This window comes from Adiantum capillus-veneris, chromosome 9 (genome assembly GCF_014529385.1).
Source record: "Adiantum capillus-veneris isolate H3 chromosome 9, ASM1452938v2, whole genome shotgun sequence".
Taxonomy (NCBI): Eukaryota; Viridiplantae; Streptophyta; class Polypodiopsida; order Polypodiales; family Pteridaceae; genus Adiantum; species Adiantum capillus-veneris.
The window spans coordinates 125706260-125727087 of NC_140939.1; the positions used below are offsets into that span (position 1 = coordinate 125706260).

At 42.1% G+C, this 20828-nt stretch overlaps 1 protein-coding gene across 2 annotated transcripts in view; it reads left to right on the plus strand.

Moving 5' to 3' along the window:
• The first annotated feature begins 6119 nt into the window (after positions 1–6119).
• Positions 6120–20828, plus strand: part of LOC147451141 (polyribonucleotide nucleotidyltransferase) — a 92609-nt gene continuing 77900 nt past the window's right edge. For both annotated transcript variants that reach the window (XM_086520105.1, XM_086520106.1), the window contains exons 1-2: positions 6120–6275; positions 6470–6569. In XM_086520105.1, the coding sequence (XP_086376231.1) occupies positions 6234–6275; positions 6470–6569 (142 nt within the window). In that variant the 5' untranslated portion in view covers positions 6120–6233. The remainder of the gene's footprint in view (positions 6276–6469; positions 6570–20828) is intronic.

Sequence of the window (20828 nt, forward strand, 5' to 3'; positions counted from 1 at the left end):
AGTGACTTTAAAAGATGTCTAAGATACTTTGTTGCCTTGATTTAATGATGGAAGCACAAATGTAAGCTCTAATGGGAGATCATCTCCTTGTTGATGGAGATGTACAAGATGTACTTGAGTAAGCTAGAGGTATGTTAGAAGTGGTTGGGGTAGGCTTTATGCAATCATAAATTGGGTGCATCTTTGTCTAGTAACGTCGATTGGTTCTCGATATGTCTCTAATGCATCGCTTTCTATTCCTAAGTACAAGAAGCACAAGTTGATTTTTGTATAAGGTAAGCACAAAATCAAGAATTTCTTGAACATTATAATTTTGTTCTTTCTACAAAAGTCGAGGAAAAGAAGTGATTTTTACAGCTAGGTCCAATCAACCTCGTCACAATCTCATTGATTCATTCTTCTAGGCCAATATGCCTTGCATAGAGGTATTTTTGTATAATTCTGTATAACATGGGATCTCTATATATTTTGGCACTTGATCCAAGATTTTCCTTACAATGTAAGTCCTTATTCACTCAAGGTTATAAGATCTTAAATACCCCATTCTTGGGTATGCTTGTAATGGTGGTAGCTTATCTTACATTTTGATAAGTTTGTTATTCTATTTCTTCTCATCTCAAGTAGTATGAAACACCAAGAATTCAAAACTTGCAAAAGGAGTAATAAACTATTATTTAGAGATCCAAAACCTTATTAGTAAGATGAGAAATCCAAGATCCACAAGTATATTCTCACTAGTAAAAGCACAAGGCAAATGGTATAACTTGTAATGGAGCCATGTTGATTTTGAGAGTATAGGAGAACAAATGATATGTAACCCTAATATGGTACAAGCACACATGGGTTTTTATAAGGTACTTACTTGAAAATGACTTGGAACTAAAATAGACGCATGTGTATTCTTTGATAACTAAAAATACACACACTTTACCCCCGCACAATCCTTTTTCTAAGTTTTTTCATAAAAGGAAATTGTCCATGTTTGGTTTTTCTATAAACCATAGAAGCCTACAATAATATTTCTCTAGAGAAGATAGAGATGTTTAGTTGCATTGTAAATACAATAATATTTCTCTAGAGGCAATAGAGATGTTTAGTTGCATTGTAAATAAAATGTGTGTCTAATACTTTTTAAAAACATGGAATAACCAAAAGGATTCACAAATGTTAAAACAATCAAAGAAATATTTTGATCAAAGTAAGATTTTTACAATTCTAAAAGCTTTTTGAACCCACTTTGCTTTTGATTCCATACAACATAGGCTCCATTTAAGTAGACTAGAGCAACCAATTAAGTGCCTTCAACATACTGTGTTGTGTTTCATTTAATAAACATTTGAAAGTAGCAATACATTAGTACAAGCTCATGCTACTAATGTTTTTTATTGTTCACTCTTTGTTACTCAATTGCCAGACAACTTCACTCAAAGACATGTAGATATGAAAAAGGTTACATGTTAACAAATCACCAAAATGTTCATGCTAGCAGAGGTGAGGAGTTTCTTCTCTTGCCCTAAACGAGCTATGGAATCACACTAAAACAAATACACCATCTTCTTGTCTGTGCCTGCGCGCGCATGCATGTAAAGCATGTAAGAGTAGCATATGCATGTTTAGGCTCACGTCAAAGCTCTTTCGTAGCTCTGTCTTCCTCTCTCTTATGTTTTTACTGATAGTTATTTTCTTATCTACTTCCACATGGTGAATAAGAGGGAAGGGTTTCAATAAACCTGCAATTCTTTTATTGAGTCTTGCAATCTTAATTATCTAGTTAACTTTGAATAGATCTCAAATATATAGTGGCGGTGCGGATGTGCGTGCGTACATGCGGGGAAGGGGAGAAGGAGAAGAAAATGATGGGTGGGTGGACCCGACCTCAAAGTGAGGATCTTATTATTCAGTATATATTTACATGAATAAGGAAGGTAGTGGCCAGTCGAGCACCAAATGTCCGGCCCTAGGCAAAAGCACATCGCCTCTACCCCACACTTAAAGGCGAATGTGCCAATAAGTGAGAGGTTGTTGGAGTAAAGGCCACATGCCTTTGCCCGGGGTTGGACATCTGATAGACCTTACTGTAGAATTAGCTACGGGTAGGAAGGTTAGATCTTCTACTTCAGTAGGTAATTTGATTTTTTTTTTTGGATGGTCATAATACTTCTGCAAACTTCAGAGTCTTACCCATAGGAATTTACAATGGAATTTTAGGAATGGATTGGCTTAAAGCCAATGATGCTCACATACATTGTAAAGACGCTTCTCGACCTTACAAGATGTCAGTACCTAAATCTGCGGAACTCAAGGAGCAATTAACACAACTCCTTGAAAAAGACTTCATTCGACCCAACGTTTCTCCATGGAGTACTCTTGTTCTCTTTAATTGAAAGAAGGATGGTACTCTACGTCTTTGTATTGATGTGGATTGCACTAGGTAACAATCAAGAATAAGTATGCAATACCAAGGATTGTTGAACTGCTTGACCGATTACACGGATCTTCTATTTTCACAAAGATTGATCTTAAGTTAGGGTATTACCAAATCCGAATCAAGGAGGAAGACATACCAAAGACAGGATTTAATACTCGTTTTGGACATTATGAATTTATAGTTATACCTTTTGGACTTATTAATGCCCCTGAAACTTTCAATCGTCTCATGACTGACATATTTCGAGAACATCTTGATGATTTTGTTCTTGTCTTCTTTGATGATATCTTGGTACTCATGAAACAGAGAAGAACATGAACAACGAGTACTTGAACTTCTCCGTCAAAATCAACTTTATACCAAACGTAACAAATGCACCTTCTTCGCTGACAAGGTGGAATATTTGGGATTTATTGTATCCAAGGATGGTGTTTCTACTGATCCAAGTAAGATTGAAGCTGTCATAGCTTGGCCTACACCAAAATCAGTACGAGAAGTACGTGGCTTTCTTGGTTTGACTGGATGGTATCGTACATTTATTGAGGGTTATGCTAAGATTGCATCTCCATTGACTAATACGCTTAAGAAGGCTAAAGTGTTTACTTGAAATGAACGTTCTCAAGCTAGTTTTGAGAAACTCAAAGAAGCCTTGTTGAATGCTCCGATACTACAGCTTCCTCACTTCTCAAAGACATTCACAGTGCTCACTGATGCAAGTGGACAAGCAATTGGTGGTAATCTGTCTCAAGAAGGAAAACTAGTAGCTTATGAATCTAGTAAGTTACGTATACATGAGTTAAATTATCCTACACATGACTTGAAATTATTGGCCGTTGTGCATGCTCTTAAAGTATGGCGACATTATCTTCTTGGAAGGAGATTTGAACTACATACCGACCATAAAAGCCTAAAGTGGATCACCCAACCTGACCTTCTATACAGCAACGAAGATGAATGGAGTTGTTATGTGAATATGATTTTGGAATTGAATATAAGCCTCAAAAAGAAAATCTTGTGGCCGATGCTTTAAGGCGGAAGAGTAATGTAGCGGCTCTCACAACCTCTACTACTTCTTTAAATGACCTTATTCAAGAAGGTATGACTAATGACCCGCATTACTTAAAAATTCTGTACTTGCTGAACTTAAATAATCGCACAGAGAAGCAAGAAAGACAAATCAAAGGCTTTTACGTTGAAGGAGATGACCTTTACTTTGGTAATCGTCTTTGTATTCCAAATCAAGGTGGAATCAAACTTCAGATATTATAGGAAGCTCATGGTAGAGATGGTTTCTTCTTCTTCCCACAAACGAGAGAGAGCTTGTTATGGAAATGGTGATGGAGAGCTTGCACCACCTCCATATGATATGTATGTAGAGTTTCACTAAGTTTCTATGTATCTATCAACAACTAATATACGACCTCTATTGCTCCTTTATATGTAGTTCCTACAGACTAGAGTAGCCCCCAAGCAAAAATAGGACGCCCTCTTTTCTGGTTAAAAGCAAATTTAAAGTTAAGGAAAAACTCCCCTCTTTGCTAAAAAGAAGGTTTTGCTTTTAGAAGTCAACTTGGGCCATCCACTTTCCAAGGATATTTTAATCAATTACAAAAGAATCGTGACAATTAATGCGATCGTAGGTGACCTAACACCGTCAAGCCCTTGCTTAATTATGATGGTCATCTTACCACCCCGACATATTTACAATGCTAAAATGTAATTTTTTCTAAAATTAGAACATGGCTTCACATGGTCTACTCGAGTTAGGAAATGAAGCCGCTTTTCACTGAAAAGCACAAAAAAGTAATTTTTTATAAAGTTGAACCTTAACTCCCTTGGACCTAGTAGAAGAAGGATTTGGCTCTGCTTTTCGCAAAAAAGCACCGAAAAGCAAAAAAAGCAAGAAAAAAGATTTTTTCCAAAACTTTACCAAGTGTTTGTTTGACAATAGAATTTGAAAAGGATCGTGCTTTCCACATTAAAATATCATAGCACTGCACAACAAGCATTTTAAACCAAAAAATAAAGTAACGTGCATTGAAAATATATTTTTCTTCTTTTTAAAAGAGATCCAAAATTCGAGGATCTTACACAATCGTCTACAAGGATCTCAAACACTGGAAAAGTAGCAATTGGTGATGTTTTCACCATGACCCACATAATCGAGAAAATGTAGCTATCAACACCACCAAGCAAAGGCTCCACCCTACAAGGATCCCAAATACTAAAAAAGTTGTGATTTGGTGATGTTTTCACCATGACAAACATAGTCGAGAAAATATAGCCATGTGCCATCGTTAACCCCACCAAGCAAAGGCTCCATCGAATCTACATAACATGGAACAATCAAAGTATACAATACATGCATGCACACACAAAAGCAACAATATTATCAAGGAAACAAATTTTTTTGGTTTATGCAATGACACGTTTAGCCAAAATATGACCATATGCAGAGTCTATGCCAAAGAGTAAGCCTTCATACAAATTACACAACCATTTTTATGGGACGACACACCTAGTCGAGTAGTGCAACCATGTGCAGAGCATGAAAAAAGGTAGTTAGCTATTGTACGTTTTTGTTACATCCATAACAATACACCTAGCTGAGGATATAACCATTGCCAAAATAGAAATAGCTGAGGACGTGAAAATTCTTTGCTAACACTCACATCTAGCCGTATGATATGATTGCAAAGCATTACATTATACAAACAAAGCATGCAACCACTTTGTACAATGACACACCTAGTCGATCAATGAGACATGTGTCAAAGACGATGATGGTACTATGGTTATTGAGCATATGTTATAAATGGTCAACAATGACATAACAAGCCAAGGGTACGACCATGTGTCAAAATATGAAATACAGACAGGATATTAAGGAATTAATTTGTGTAATAAAACAATGACATACCTAGCCAAAATTAGACCATATATTGAGGTCAAAGTACAAGTTGATAGTATATTAAACATCAATTAAATTAAAAGTAATCGAAGCGTGATGAAAACAAAAAAAGTTACAAATTCAAAATTTGAAGAATATAATAAAAAGAAAAATGGGTCAAAGTTTCATAGAAAGCTCTTAATGTTGGTGATTATTTATGGCAATGGAATTCCCTTTTTTTGAGGGGTGGGGGGTGAGGTCTACCTGAAAAAATCTTACCCTTAATGCAGCGTGTCTCAATTTTCTCTCTCATTCTTTTATTCACTTCATTATGTTTATGGTTTATCAATTTTGATCGATCGAAAAAGTTGCAAAGCTGGAGACTTCTGAATTCTACAAACTATAAGTTTAAGTGCCTTCCATGCGTTTATGTATGCTATACATTCTAACGTACCAATTAGCCCCATTACATTTATTGACATTACCTTTTGAAAGTAGTGTTTATGTGGAGGTTTTTTGAGCTTGTGCTTGCATCGGCCTGGCTAAACCCAACCTAAAGAGTTGAACATCATTACAAGTTATGGATGGATAACCCAACCTAAAGAGTTGAACATCATTACAAGTTATGGATAACATCATTCCCAAGCCCAAGTCCGGATATGTTGACATGTGAGCAGGTTTTCAGTTTGCCATTATACTATATTATAGATTATAGCTAGATATTATAGATTATAGATAGTATAGATAGCATAGATAAAATAGATAGATAGATTCGAACTCACCACGTTTGCAACAGAAAACCGGAGAATTCCAAACCCCTCCTAAAACCCCAACGCTGTGTAACTTCATTTACTTAATCAACCTCACACGAGCAGCTCGGAGGTGTACGCGAACGGCTGCTCGACCCCTTAAGAAATGGGAGCTTGGGCCTTCGCACTGCGTTCGAGACACCCCAAGGTTTTGTTCTTTACACCATAGTCGTAGCTTAAAGCTGAGTGTACTTCCACGAACTTGGAAAGGAGTGTTGAAGCTCGCCATTGTGCTTCTTTTCCTTTTGCATGACGCAGAAAGCTTTGATTATATGCTGTAATTCTGTAATTTAATTGTGGGGGCTTCTCTAATTTGCTCACGTAGAAAATTCCTTTGCTCAGCTCAACTGTAGGCTGGACTCAAGAAGGCTGATAACCAACACAGCAGCCAGGCTGCAAGAGATAGTGGTGGAAGAACCTTCTTTTTGGCGATTGTTTCCTGGTAAGAGTGTCTCTTTTAAACTTGTGAAATCTATTCTCTGCAGCCAGGAATACGATCAATCTGACAGAGCTATGGAGTGTGTTTTGGTAGCGTATCCTCCTTACAGGTTCAGAATCAAATTGCTTTTGCAAACTTCAATTGAATTTTTCCGGCGCGTCCTATTTCGAAGTCTGGCCAATTGCTTGCTCTAAGGGTGTTTCAATAATACGGAGACAATGCTGAGCATTAGAAGATGATTTACTTTGTGCCACTAATAAACATTGCATCAATGAATTACAAGTAATACTCATGAAAAATTACTTATTTTTTAATTTGAAGGGACAATGCACCACGGAATGGGTGACTAGAGCATTGCAAAGGGAATATCTCTTGAGAGACCAGAATCCTAGACTCAGTAGATCCTCGTGTAGTTTTATGTACAGAGGGGAGCTTGATAAGAACTTGAGTAATCTTCACATGGCAATAGTCCTCCGCTACCGTCCCTCTTGAAGATGTCTCTAGTGTCTGGCTCTGATGTCTTGTATTACCCTCCTATGTTGATGTGCCACTATAACACACGCTGCATACAAAAGTGTGCGTCTTACTTATGATAGATTGACTTGTGGATGCTGGGAAAGCAACTCTAAAATATTGTTGATGATGATCCTTGTAATATATTTCGATTCCATCGTTCCAATTGTGGTTATGTAGGTAGGATGCTGGAAAAGCAAAATGTTGAACGCTGATACCATTGTAACCAGGCATCATGTGCCGACTGGAAGATTGTCTGGAACAACTTCACAACAATGGAACATATTTGCAGACACTTCAAATACTTGAACTGAAAGAGAACTTAACACTTGAGAGGAGACATTGTGAGGTGGAGTTCTTGTCACAACTTACTAGAAAAAAGAATTTGGAATTCGTATCCTTTTTAATTATGTGTTAGCCTATAATACTATGCTTGTTAGCCTATAACACTAAGCTTAGTGTTAGCCTATAACACTAAGCTTGTTTTCCTTCTTTGAAAGATAGTTAGAATAGTGCACTTGAGATGGCCATTGGTAAGTAGTCACAAATTCTGGTGGACCCATGCCAAGGGTTAGAACATAGATAATGCAAGATTCTCACCTACATAACTTAAAGGGTGTTCGTGAGTCAACTCATGTATATCGAGGACGCAGAAAGGTTTGATGCTTGGAGCATGGGTTATGTCTGCTAGAACATACAATTACAAATAATAAGACGACATAATCATGAAACAATGTCCAATGTGCATGCGTGGGTGTCACACGCACATGTGCATGTGGACAAGCTAACTCCTACTGCTAGGGTTTAGGACTGCCTAGGAAGTGTTCTGGCACCTTGGTGAGCGTGTACGCAGGACATGCATATCCAGACACTTAAGAGTAGTTGCAAACCCTTTGATTGCACGAGCACCGCAAGTGTCTGCTAGGTGTAGGCATTGGGAGTGTTCCCGTTTGAGTTTATAGTACCTGGCCTAGGTAGTTATCTGCATACAAAGCACCTCTTATCTAATAATGGGGACATTATTAATAAGTGACATTTACCAGCAATGAGCATCATATGAATTCGTGGAATTTTCTAGAGCCCTCCTTGACCCAGCATGTCCAACCCATATAAGTGACCCTTAGGTCACCCATTGCATGAAGTCAGTCAGTACCCCTCAACAGCAATAGTGTCCTTGGTGTTTTGCTAGAGCCTCAACATATCATGGCGTCTCCTTCTACCACTTGCAGATCTCCACCTCAAGTAGCAATCCTCTAGGTTTTTCAGCATTCTCAGCCTATAGTAGCTGATCAACACTGCAGTACCAGATCAGCCCTAGCGCTAGCAGTTTTCAGCCCTAACCTCGCTGTATTGTCGCAGATCCAGCCTGTCACACCGGCATTTTCAGAATTTTGCCATCAGGTCGGCCAACGTTTTCTGATTTCAGACCATCTTCATCGTCATCATTAGCACCCTCGACATTGGTATTAGTAGATGTCACGAGGACATGGCAACTGCTAACCTTAGTTGTTGGTTTCTTTTCGATGATTTAATTTAATTTTTGGGACCGTCTTTTTGAAGTCGCAAATGGCCGGACATTGCATGGCCAGTGTGAAACGGTCGGTGGCCGATAGTTTCACCTACAATCAGGAAGGGCAGGTCGCCACGAGATGGTCGGGCCAGTTGGCATTGGAATCCAAGCAGTAAAAGGGTGTCTAGGCTCAGTTCAAAGTCATTTAGGCCCCTCGCGACACTTATAAGTTGGTGGGTACTAGGAAATTAACTCAAAAGAGGCATAAGGGACACATGGCGGCTCCAAATGCATTTGCCGCAAGCATCAGCAAGAGGGGGCGCCCATTTCAAGAGGGGCCTGATTTCAGCTCATAAGCGTGCTAAAGTGTGTGTGTGTGTGAGTAGTGGGTGCAAGTGATCATAGCTTTAATGGAAAGCTTGCCTTCTTCCTTGCTCTATGTAGCGCGACGATTTGCTCTCGTGCATCTCTCTCTCCCCTTTGCACACATGGTAATGCCCCACTAGTTGGGCTTCTCAAATGACCATGTACAATTCTTGGGGTTTTATGCTCGTTTGCCAAGGCAAGAGGCTTCTGTACAGGAACCGGATTAGCTAATTGCTAATCCCCTTTAGGTACGCACAGTTTCATCGCAAAGGAATGTGAAAACGGAAAGTTTTCTCGCGTGAAAACTCGTCTGATTTACAGGGGAACTGTCCCATTGCGTGCGGGAGCGTCTGACACTCGCGTAGACGTGTTCGCTCCGCCCATAACAAGAGAATTACAGCCTGCTGTGTTTTTGTGCAGGTTTAGGGTTTCGCACCTAAATTGCCTGACATCGTCAGGGGAGCCTCAAGAAAGCCATGCGACGCTTAAACATGGCTTTGGGCACCTGACAGTGACAAAACAGGGAATTACAGCATGCTGAAATTGACCCGCAGTTCACTGGAAAGCTTCCATACCGTAAGGGAAAGTGTCCTTGACATATGCTTTTGACCTATAGGGATTTCTGTGCCATTATGCTGGCGAAATTGGATCAAAAACCTGCAATTACAGCCATGGACAGGTTTGGACAGTTTGGTGAGGGTTAGGTGAAAGTGTTCGGATCGTTTATTTGCCAGGGGAGCCTCGAGAAAGCATTGGGTGCTTGTACAGGACATTTAGAGAGATTTCCCACGAGGTGCGAAAGCTCGAGGGCTATCCACAGAAGTGATCGGCACGCGAATCGGAGCGCAAAACAGAGAATTCAACGTACTGTAATTTCTCGCTAGGTTTTGTAAAGTGCTCTAAAGTGTGTGGAAAGTCACCGTGTAATTGGGATTTTGTCCATGGAGACTTCTTCTGTGGTTATGTTACCGAAATCGGGTTAGAGTAGAGGAATTTCAGCCCGATAAAAGTGGGACAGCTTGTAGAAGTTTACAGGTTTTTCTCAAGTTAAATAAGAATAAAGAAATACCGAAAGGGGCGCCAGTCTTTGGGGCCTACAGGGTGTCGTTGACTGCTTGGTAGTGCTCTAGCTACCAAGTCGTGAAATGTCTTGAAGTGTTGAATTCTAGTCACAGGTTTATTCGTGATGTTCCTTTGTGTCCTAAAGTTGTTAAAGTAAAGAATTGGGTAAAGCTAAAGTGTACCTCCCTACGGGCCGGTATCAGTAGATCAGCCCAATACCTAGTTGCAGTTGCAAATCCCGGCACTTCCCACTAACGATTTGCATTTTCAGCCCTTGGCCTCTCAGATCCAAGCATTCATAGCTAGATCCCATCAACATCTCTGCATCTAGATCCATTGTATCAACATTTGTGCAATCTAAAGGCTCCATAGTTCAAGGAAATGGCCATTTTCAGGTCTCTGTTCACCATCCCCATTCTAGCTTCCCGTCCCAAATCCTCGTTCCATGTTTTAGACGTGAGTGTCTTTAATAGGGAATGGCATTTCATGCCTGTTACCTTTCCCCGTTCCGCGTGCCGATTTCTTACGTGCCGATGGTAACTATGTCTAAAGCAAATACCTCTCTAGTAATAGAGAAGGGGGCCCTTGGCGGGGGTTTTGGGACCTCATCTGGTGTTAGTCTTCTTTCTTTCTCCATCACTCACATTGTCACACTCACATTGTCGCAAACTGTTGAAGTGTCAAGCCACTGAAGAACGGAGCCAACCTGCAGATCCCGACGGAGGGGCCTAAACCCTAAGAAGAAGCAGCAGCAGAAGTCCTACCAACTTATGGGACCTCGTGGGATGGGGCCCAGGGGACCTAAAGGCATTAAAACTAAAGCAAGACCAACACACACACACACACACACACACACACACAAAAAAAAAAGCGTAGAAGATGCTGACGTGGTAGTTGTACGGACAACCTGCAAAATGCGTTGACATGTTGACGTGGCACCTATACGAGTGACATAAAAACGTGTTTCGGCCCTCCGAAACCCCGAAATGACCGAAACGTTTCGGTGAAACGGGCGTTGATCCCCCCCCTCCCCCCGCGCCCCCTCCTTGACCAGTTGACCTCAAACCACCCATGTGGGGATTTTTTAAGCCGTGTACAAAGGCCGCCACAAAAAATCAATACCTTGTTCACTCGTGACTCAAGTCTCACATCTAGATTTTGGTATTTCACATGTCTTGATAGGTGAATTTGTATGTATATACAATGTATAATTATGGGTACATACATGTAAAACGAAACCTGTGTTTCGCTTTCTTTGAGCTCCGAAACGGAACGTTTCAGAAACCTCGAAACCGCGAAAAGCACGAAACCCCCAAACGTTTCATGTCACAATGTTGTACGGATTTGCGTAATTCGTAATTTGCGCTAGTTGCTTTTGGGATCAGATGCTTTTAGAACTTGAAGCTTTTCATGTGACTGCTTTTGAGAGGCCAAGGCCCTTAAAATATGAGAGAAGGGCTCATTCTCTAGCACTGTACGAGTGAGCACATCCTCTCCAACCGTGGAAGGGTTGCATATCGTCGTGCCAATCTCAAAGCAGAAAGAGGATCTTGTAAAAACGAATTTAAGATATTTAGGACTCTACATACTCCACCAATTCCTAACCATAAGTAAACATTGGGGTTGATGCCCTTATCCACTGTGCTTTGGTGTCTAATATTATCATTTTGGTTTTGCCAAGGTTCACAAACAAATCTCTATTTTGTGCATAGCTCTGAAATGCATCCAACTCTCTGTAGCCCCTTTGATGAGTCAGCAATGAGAACAATATCGTCTGCATAAAGCAATATGGGTATTGAATTGCCCGATAGGTGTTTACCTCTCACCCTCTCATTATAGTTGTTATACCTATTGGTACACTAACCGAAAAGTGCAAGCCAGATTGATACGTCTGCTTCACTCTGATGGTGGAGTAAACTCTTTGTGATAGTCCCTTTGGTGCACGCACTCGACCTGCCACTGTCTCATAAAGTGCCGTGATATCCCATGTAATTTCACCTGAAACACCTAAATCATACAATCTATGCATATGTCTCACCCTAGGTATTTGTATCAAAAGCTTTGCAAATTTCCACAAAGCAGCAATAGCAACGACCTCCACTGCGTAATTCGTAATTTGCGCTAGTTGCTTTTGGGACAGATGCTTTTAGAACTTGAAGCTTTTCATGTAACTGCTTTTGAGAGGCCAAGGCCCTTAAAATATGAGAGAAGGGCTCATTCTCTAGCACTGTACGAGTGAGCACATCCTCTCCAACCGTGGAAGGGTTGCATATCGTCGTGCCAATCTCAAAGCAGAAAGAGGATCTTGTAAAAACGAATTTAAGATATTTAGGACTCTACATACTCCACCAATTCCTAACCATAAGTAAACATTGGGGTTGATGCCCTTATCCATTGTGCTTTGGTGTCTAATATTATTATTTTGGTTTTGCCAAGGTTCACAAACAAATCTCTATTTTGTGCATAGCTCTGAAATGCATCCAACTCTCTGTAGCCCCTTTGATGAGTCAGCAATGAGAACAATATCGTCTGCATAAAGCAATATGGGTATTGAATTGCCCGATAGGTGTTTACCTCTCACCCTCTCATTATAGTTGTTATACCTATTGGTACACTAACCGAAAAGTGCAAGCCAGATTGATACGTCTGCTTCACTCTGATGGTGGAGTAAACTCTTTGTGATAGTCCCTTTGGTGCACGCACTCGACCTGCCACTGTCTCATAAAGTGCCGTGATATCCCATGTAATTTCACCTGAAACACCTAAATCATACAATCTATGCATATGTCTCACCCTAGGTATTTGTATCAAAAGCTTTGCAAATTTCCACAAAGCAGCAATAGCAACGACCTCCACTGCGTAATTCGTAATTTGCGCTAGTTGCTTTTGGGACAGATGCTTTTAGAACTTGAAGCTTTTCATGTAACTGCTTTTGAGAGGCCAAGGCCCTTAAAATATGAGAGAAGGGCTCATTCTCTAGCACTGTACGAGTGAGCACATCCTCTCCAACCGTGGAAGGGTTGCATATCGTCGTGCCAATCTCAAAGCAGAAAGAGGATCTTGTAAAAACGAATTTAAGATATTTAGGACTCTACATACTCCACCAATTCCTAACCATAAGTAAACATTGGGGTTGATGCCCTTATCCATTGTGCTTTGGTGTCTAATATTATTATTTTGGTTTTGCCAAGGTTCACAAACAAATCTCTATTTTGTGCATAGCTCTGAAATGCATCCAACTCTCTGTAGCCCCTTTGATGAGTCAGCAATGAGAACAATATCGTCTGCATAAAGCAATATGGGTATTGAATTGCCCGATAGGTGTTTACCTCTCACCCTCTCATTATAGTTGTTATACCTATTGGTACACTAACCGAAAAGTGCAAGCCAGATTGATACGTCTGCTTCACTCTGATGGTGGAGTAAACTCTTTGTGATAGTCCCTTTGGTGCATGCACTCGACTTGCCACTGTCTCATAAAGTGCCGTGATATCCCATGTAATTTCACCTGAAACACCTAAATCATACAATCTATGCATATGTCTCACCCTAGGTATTTGTATCAAAAGCTTTGCAAATTTCCACAAAGCAGCAATAGCAACGACCTCCTCTCCTCAATGATATCTGGAGACTGGAAGTGTAAGTACATGATCAAGCATGGAGAATCCTCTCTTAAATCCTGCCAGTCCTCATGCTGGATACCCTCGCTCGCTTTGCCCAACGACACATCTCATGCTCAAAATCAAGTGTAAAGCCTGTCCAATGCGTGGCTTATCATGATGATGTGCAAGTTACAAGGGAGCATAAGATCCCCAGCCTTATTATCCGTACAGTAGTGTAAGTGCTCTAGCTCCCATGAAATCCTTTACAGATGGCTCTGTTAAACATGCGGGCATTGGGCCAACAAAGGTGCCAATGCATGTTGGGCGTGATATAGATGCTCAATAACTAGATAATCATGATTATGTGATCTGCTTGCGAGTAGTCTATCAATGGCATAACATATCATACTGATAGTGCAGCTTGGGGTCGAGATGTCGGTGGCACTGGTAGGGAATGCCAAGTTGGCACTCTATAGAGACTAGTCACATAGTGTCTCCATGTTTCCGCAGAAGTAATGGGTGCATGTACTCACTGCTCTCAAAAGAGTCTCCATGCCTCTCTTGAATTCTAACTCAAGAATAGTTGTTACAACTCCTTATGTAAATGCACTCTCTTCTTTTGCCTCACAAGGTGACGGAAGGCAATCTAACTCGAGACAAGGTAGTCGCCCTATGCCTCGGAATGAGGTATGATTAGTGTTGAGAGACTAGAGCTAGATTACACAGAGAGAGGTGGCAATAGGCGACACCACAAGGCTCGAGAACCAAGGTTCTTGCCTCTGGATCTCACCTTCCAGACTCGGGGCATGGCATCGTTGCAACTTGTTTATGACTCTATTCCCAGAGTCCTCTTTAGTAGAAATCCTAGCAACAACTTTGCTTTCTTGGGCGCGAAGCCCTTCCTTAAGAATCTCAAGTTCCTGATCCCAACTTTGAGAGTCTATGACTCTCAGATTCGTGGATCTACTTCCAAACTCGGGTACGAAACCCTTGGGCTGATCCGGCTCTAGTTCCTTAGAGCACTTTTCTCATGTAGAGGCTCATGCCTTCCTCTGCTCCTACTCCCTTGCGAAGAGGGAGTACACGTGCAGACAAAAACTGAGAGATCATAACATAAAAAACATTACCTTTGAAGTCTTGACACTCGGAATGCAACTCGGTTCTCAGAAAGCGACTTTCTGGAAGAGTTCTCGTCGCAGAGAACCTTCTCTTCCAATCCTACACACAATAGAGGTGTGTTATTGGGTTCCTTCTTGTAAATCAGCCCCATCTACGATGTTTATTGGCTGAAAAACAGAGAAAAACAGCAACTTGTCGCGTTGGAAATACTCTCCGTATGCACTTTTTTGCAATGGAACTCACCTACTTGGTCTTCGCGTCATCCGGTACACTCGGGGCAGCCATGTGTTGTCGTCTTCGCAGCTGAATTCTGCAGCAGCCTATCCTTGCATCTAGCGCTGGCTTTTTCCCGTGTCCGTGAGTGAAAGGATCTGCCTTTATAGCTCTTGGCAGCCGGCGAGAATAGGGGTGGTCGTGCTGGCAGGAATAAGGCAGAGAGGAAGGCGCCAAAGAGAGGGAGAAGGGATTGCTTGCGCTCAGCCAGAAAGAGAGAGGAATCATGGGCTTCAAGAGAAAGGCAGCACTGGGTTTTTTATTTCTTTTTGTGCCTTTTTTAAAGCCGGTGGCTGCCCACTTATTAATTGGGCAGTTGGCCCTATTTTAAAAACGGTTTGTACCTGATAAAAACTCAATAAAACCTTATAAGCTGAAAACAATGCTTACACAATCACAACCTAGGCGTCCCTGAATGCAGTCTCATCACAAATGCAATGCTAACATAAACGTCTTTATGGAAAAGCATCTGCTTTCCCGAAAAGCGACATGCTTTCTCAGAAAGAAATTGTGTTTCCTCAAACTTTTCCCTAAACCCATCTTCATCCAAGTGCTTGCTCATTCTTGTGCACAATTCTAACACAGTTCGGAATATCCTCCTGACTTTGGATATTCCCTTTTTGATGCTCCCGTCACCCACCTTGTGACACATCAATAATACCCATCATCTAGTCTTTTCTCACCGAACTTACGGTACAATCTCCTTCGCGATGCTCTATGTCACCCATCCTATGACGCATCAGAGATGTCAATTCCCGGATGGTCGAATACTTCTTTTCAATGCTCCTTGCCACCCATTTGATGTGACACATCAAAAGTATCTGTTCTTGGTGGCCTTACAGATATTCCCGTTCACAGTGCTCTCGTCATATTGTAAATGACGCACTAGAAATATTTGTACGCAGATGTCTCCAGTGAGAAAAACCCTCTCACTTATAATTCAATTAATTCATTTAATTATTTTTCTTGGTGTCTCCAATGAGAAAACCCTCTCAATTATAAATCCAATAATTCATTTAGAATGATTTTTCCTTCAGAGAAAGCCAATCTAGCTACATCCCTCTCACTTATTAACAGTTGTCCTCAACTGAAGAGGTCCAACTGAACTGCCCGGGGAAAAATCGGAAAAATTCCAAATCTTGCTCAATGGTGAGTTGAGCTGGTTCTTTCGTAGGAGAGTAACTTAGAAATTCAATTCTACAAAAATTAAATAATTCAATACTTACCTTACCGGTTTGAAAGTAGATGGGTACTCAACTCCTTCAGGAGAAATTCATGTCGTTCCTCTAGTTCCTCGAGGATATCTTTCACCAATCATCAATCTTACGAGTCACGTAGGCAACTCCCCTTTCACGTTTTTCCAACAGATCGAAAGTTTCCTTATTAGAGAATGTGTTAACTCAAATCTGCCTTCTCATCTTGGAGAAGAATAGTCTTCCTAGAAATTAATCTAGGTATTTGTGCTTGCGCAAAATCTTGCGCATATAGTCTTGAGGAATTAAACCTATGGTGTCCTCCGGCATAGGGCATGTCTAAATCATAGAGCAGTCAACTAATGTGAGCACGTCTTTCAATGGCAAACAAAGTATGCCATCAGCACTAGAGAAAGTTCTAGTTCTGGGCCTTTGCTCAGGGTAGACTGATTGTTCCGATCCGAAGATCATTCGTGCACTGTGGCACCTCTTTCCATGATTTCCTTTTGTGGGTCCACCCAGAATTCTTAAAGTAGATGCACTTTGATTATGATGCAGAGGGTGGAGAAATTGAAGTTGAGCTAGCCACGGGGCAAACTCAGAAAGTGGTACTGCTCATTGGTGCTCTTCCAGTGACTATCCAAGATTATCATGGAAAAGCCGATTTCCACATTATGAAGTTGGGCAATTGCGACATTCTCTTGGGCATGCCCTGGCACGACAAGAATAATGCGACTCTCGAGGTTCGGAACTGAACCATTACCGTGATGCAGAAGGGCAAGGCAGTCATCCTCAAAGTTCGGTTGTCTGAACAAAACCCTGAATGAACTCTCTCTAGTTGTTTTATAGTTAGATACTTTTGAACATTGTTTGAGAAAGTATTGCTTGAAATTTGTTTGAAATGGATGCTATCTGTTTTAAATCCGTCTCAGTGCCGATTTGAACTGTTAGACTTTGGTTTTAATACTGGTTTCTGTCACGAGGCGTGGCAACCACCAATCTTAGTTGTTGGTGTCTTTCCCTTGATTTTTATTTAATTTTTGGGACCCTCTTTTTGAAGTCACAAATGGATGGACATTGTGTGGCCTATGTGAAACAGCCGATGGCCGAGAGTTTCATCCGCATCGGCCGTTTCACCCGCAATCAGAAGGGCACGTCGCCACGAGATGGTCGGGCCAGTTGACACTGGAATCCGAGCAGTAAAAGAGTGTTTAGGCTCAGTTCAAAGTCTTTTAGGCTCCTTGCTACACTTGTAAGTTGGTGGGTACTAGGAAGTTAACTCAAAAGAGGCAAACTCGACACATGGCAGCTCCATATGCACTTTCCCAGTCTGCATGAAGAGGAGGTGTCCATTTCAAGAGAGGGGGCTGATTTTTGCTCTGGAAGTGACTACAACGTGTGTGTGAATAGTGGGTGCAGGTGATCACACCTTTATGGAAAGATTGCCTTCTCCCTTGCTATATATAGCGCGATGATTTTCTCTCTGGCACCTCTCTCTCTCTCTCCCCCCTTGGCACATACGGTAATGCCCCACTAGTTGGGCTTCTCAGATGATCATGTACAATTTTGGGGGTCTTCTGCGCGTTTGCCAAGGCAAGAGCCTTCTGAACAAGAACCGGACTAGCTAATTGCTAATCCCCCACAGGTACGCACAATTCCATCACGAAGGATTGCGAAAATGGAGAGTTTTCTCGCGTGAAAATCGTCCGTTTCAAATGGGAACTGTCCCATCGTGTGCGGGAGCATCAAAGACACACGTAGATGTGTTCGCTCCGTCCAAAACGATCCAAAGCAGAAAATTACAGCCTGTTGTGTTTTTTTGCAGGTTTAGGGTTTCGCACCTTAACTGCAGGACAAAGTCAGGGGAGCCTCGGGATGCTTAAATAGGGCTTTGGGCACCTGACAGTGTTAAAACAAGGAATTACAGCACCTTGAAATTGACTTGTAGTTGACTGGAAAGCTTCTTAACCGCCGCAGGGGAAAGTGTCCTTGGCGTGTACTTTTGACCTACAAAGGGTTTTGTGTCGTTATGTTGGCGAAATTGGGTCAAAAACCTGCAATTACAGCCTTGGACAACTTGGTGAGAGATAGGTGAAAGTGTTCGGGTTGTCTATTCGCAAAAAGAACAAAGAAATACCGAAAGGGGCGCTAGTCTTTGGTGTTCAAAATGTTAATTCCAGTTACAAGTTTTATTTGCAAAGTTTCTCTGTGTCCTGAAGTCTAAAGTAAAGTTTTGGGTGAAAGCCAAAGTCTACCGCCCTATGGGCCCATTTCATGGTTCCGTTGCTGAGACAGAATCACTTTTTCCTCAAGAAGCGAGCCCCGGTTGGTTTTTGGTGAAGACACATGGTACAGGAACGTGGGATTACCCTATGACTGACAAAGGGAAAGGCATCATGGAAGAGGGTTCCTCTTCGTAGAACAGGCAGGCATTACCTACGGTGTTTGAGGTTGGCGAGAGTTCACGGCCACCCCTGTCTGTACCTTTTGTTGATGTAAATGCTCCACCAGTGCAGGGCTTTATGAGTGGGCAACTTGAAGATGATCCATTTAGGACTTAGTTGGTTGCCACTTTGAATGTTTCTACTCGACTGGTGCAGAACCCAAGGTTTATGGATTTTTGGTAAGCGCCACCAGTGCCACAGAAGACATGGAAACTCACACAGCCAGTAGAGCCCATTGAGGCTCAAGCCCTGGTCCTTCACGCGTCCCAGTAGGATAGGGAGCACTCGCACATTGCGGAGTCTCTTGGGGCTCCAAGACAGGTTTCTTCCGTCCATGAACAAGTGGTTAGGATGCCAATTCCACAGGTTTTACCAGTTCAGTCCGCCACTTTTCAGAGTCCACATGTTGCATTAAATGGATAGGGAACCAATTTCTAGGCAATGCATTTTGCGCCTGGAAACCAGCAATACATTCCAAGAACAGTCTTTGGGGGTATGCAAGGCATGATGCCAAAGCCCATGTATGGTAATATCGGCATGCAGCAAGGCTTTCAGAGAAACCAGGGCCGGTTTGAGGTGCCATAGGGCAATTTTGGCATGGCTGATTTTTCCAACCAGCAGTCACATATGGCACCAATGACGTAAAATGTCAATGGCCGATGATCCCTATTACAGTGCTCATGTTGCAGACAATTCCCTATGATAAGTTGGGGCATTGGGAAAGCCAAAAGCCTACAAAGAAGGTGGTGCAACTATAAGTTTGACACTTTCAGCGGCTTTGAGGATAAGGCAAAGGCTCTTACTTTCCTCCAGCAGTTTGATACAACTTATGCAGGGGGAATTTTACAGAGGCCTCTAAAGGAGGATGACTCTAGGAAGATACGAGAAGAAGCCATGACAAGCCTCTTGCTTCTAAACAGTTGTCCTCAACAATAGTGCTTGTACATATCCTTCTTAAATCTCGGGATAAGATGCTAATTCCCTGCTTGGTCATCCACATTCTCCGCTGGTAATTCTCCTTGTTGCAACGCTGGGATTTCTGTGTGTCTAAGAGAGAGAGGGTTGCTTTTATAGGCTCCTGCACCTGGTAGGAATAGCCGGTGCGTAGCTAGCCAAGTTACCTACAAGAGGTGGCGCTAGAAGAGAGGGGGACTGGCGGTGCTTTTTGCATGAGGAGAGAGAGAGAGGAGGCCGGGTTAAATTCAGCCATACATCTTCAGCGCTAGTGTTTTTTTATAACTCTTTGCTTTAATTTAAGTGGGCTGCCCACTTAGTAAGTGGGCGGTCGGTATAACTGGCCTATACAACGTAGAGGGCGGTACTATTTCAATTACCTGTTAACTTTACACAGAGCACTGAGAAGGGAAAAGAACACAGTTGCGTCCAGCGACTAGAATGTCACTACGCACACGAAACCGACACCCTGTAGGCCCCAAAGACTGGCGCCCCTTTCGGTATTTCTTTATTCAAATTAAAGTAGACGATCCGACCACTTAGCACAAGCTTTCACAAAACTGTCCAAACCTGGCGAGGGCTGAAAACGCAGGTTTTCGACCGGATTTCGACAACATAACGGCGCAAAAACCCCTGTAGGTCAAAAACACCTGTCTAGGACGGATTCCCTCGATATCTGGAAGCTTTCTGGTGAGCTGTCACAGAAATTCAGCGGGCTGTAATTCTCTGTTTTTCACTGCCGGGAGCCCAAAAGCCTGTACACGCATCCCAAGGCTCTCACGAGGCTCCCCCGATGTTCCCTTGCAGTTTAGGTGCGAAACCCTAAACCTGCAGAAAAACACAGCAGGCTGTAATTCCCTGTTTCGGATCGTTTTTAGCAGAGCGAACATGCCTACGCGTGTCCCAAGGGCTCCCGCACGCAATGGGACAGTTCCCCTGTGAATTGGACGAGTTTTCACGCGAGAAAACTCTCCAAACTCGCAATCTTTCGTGATGGAACTGTGCGTACCTGTGGGGGATTAGCAATTAGCTAATCCGGTTCCTGTTCAGAAGGCTCTTGCCTCGGGAAATGCGCATAAACCCCCAGAACTGTACATAGGTCAAATGAGAAGCCCACTAGTGGGGCATAACATACTGTACGTAGGGGAGAAAGAGAGCAGTATGTAGCATGCGGGGCATCACTCCCGTCACCATACTGTGCATAGAGGGCAAGGTAAGCATTCCAT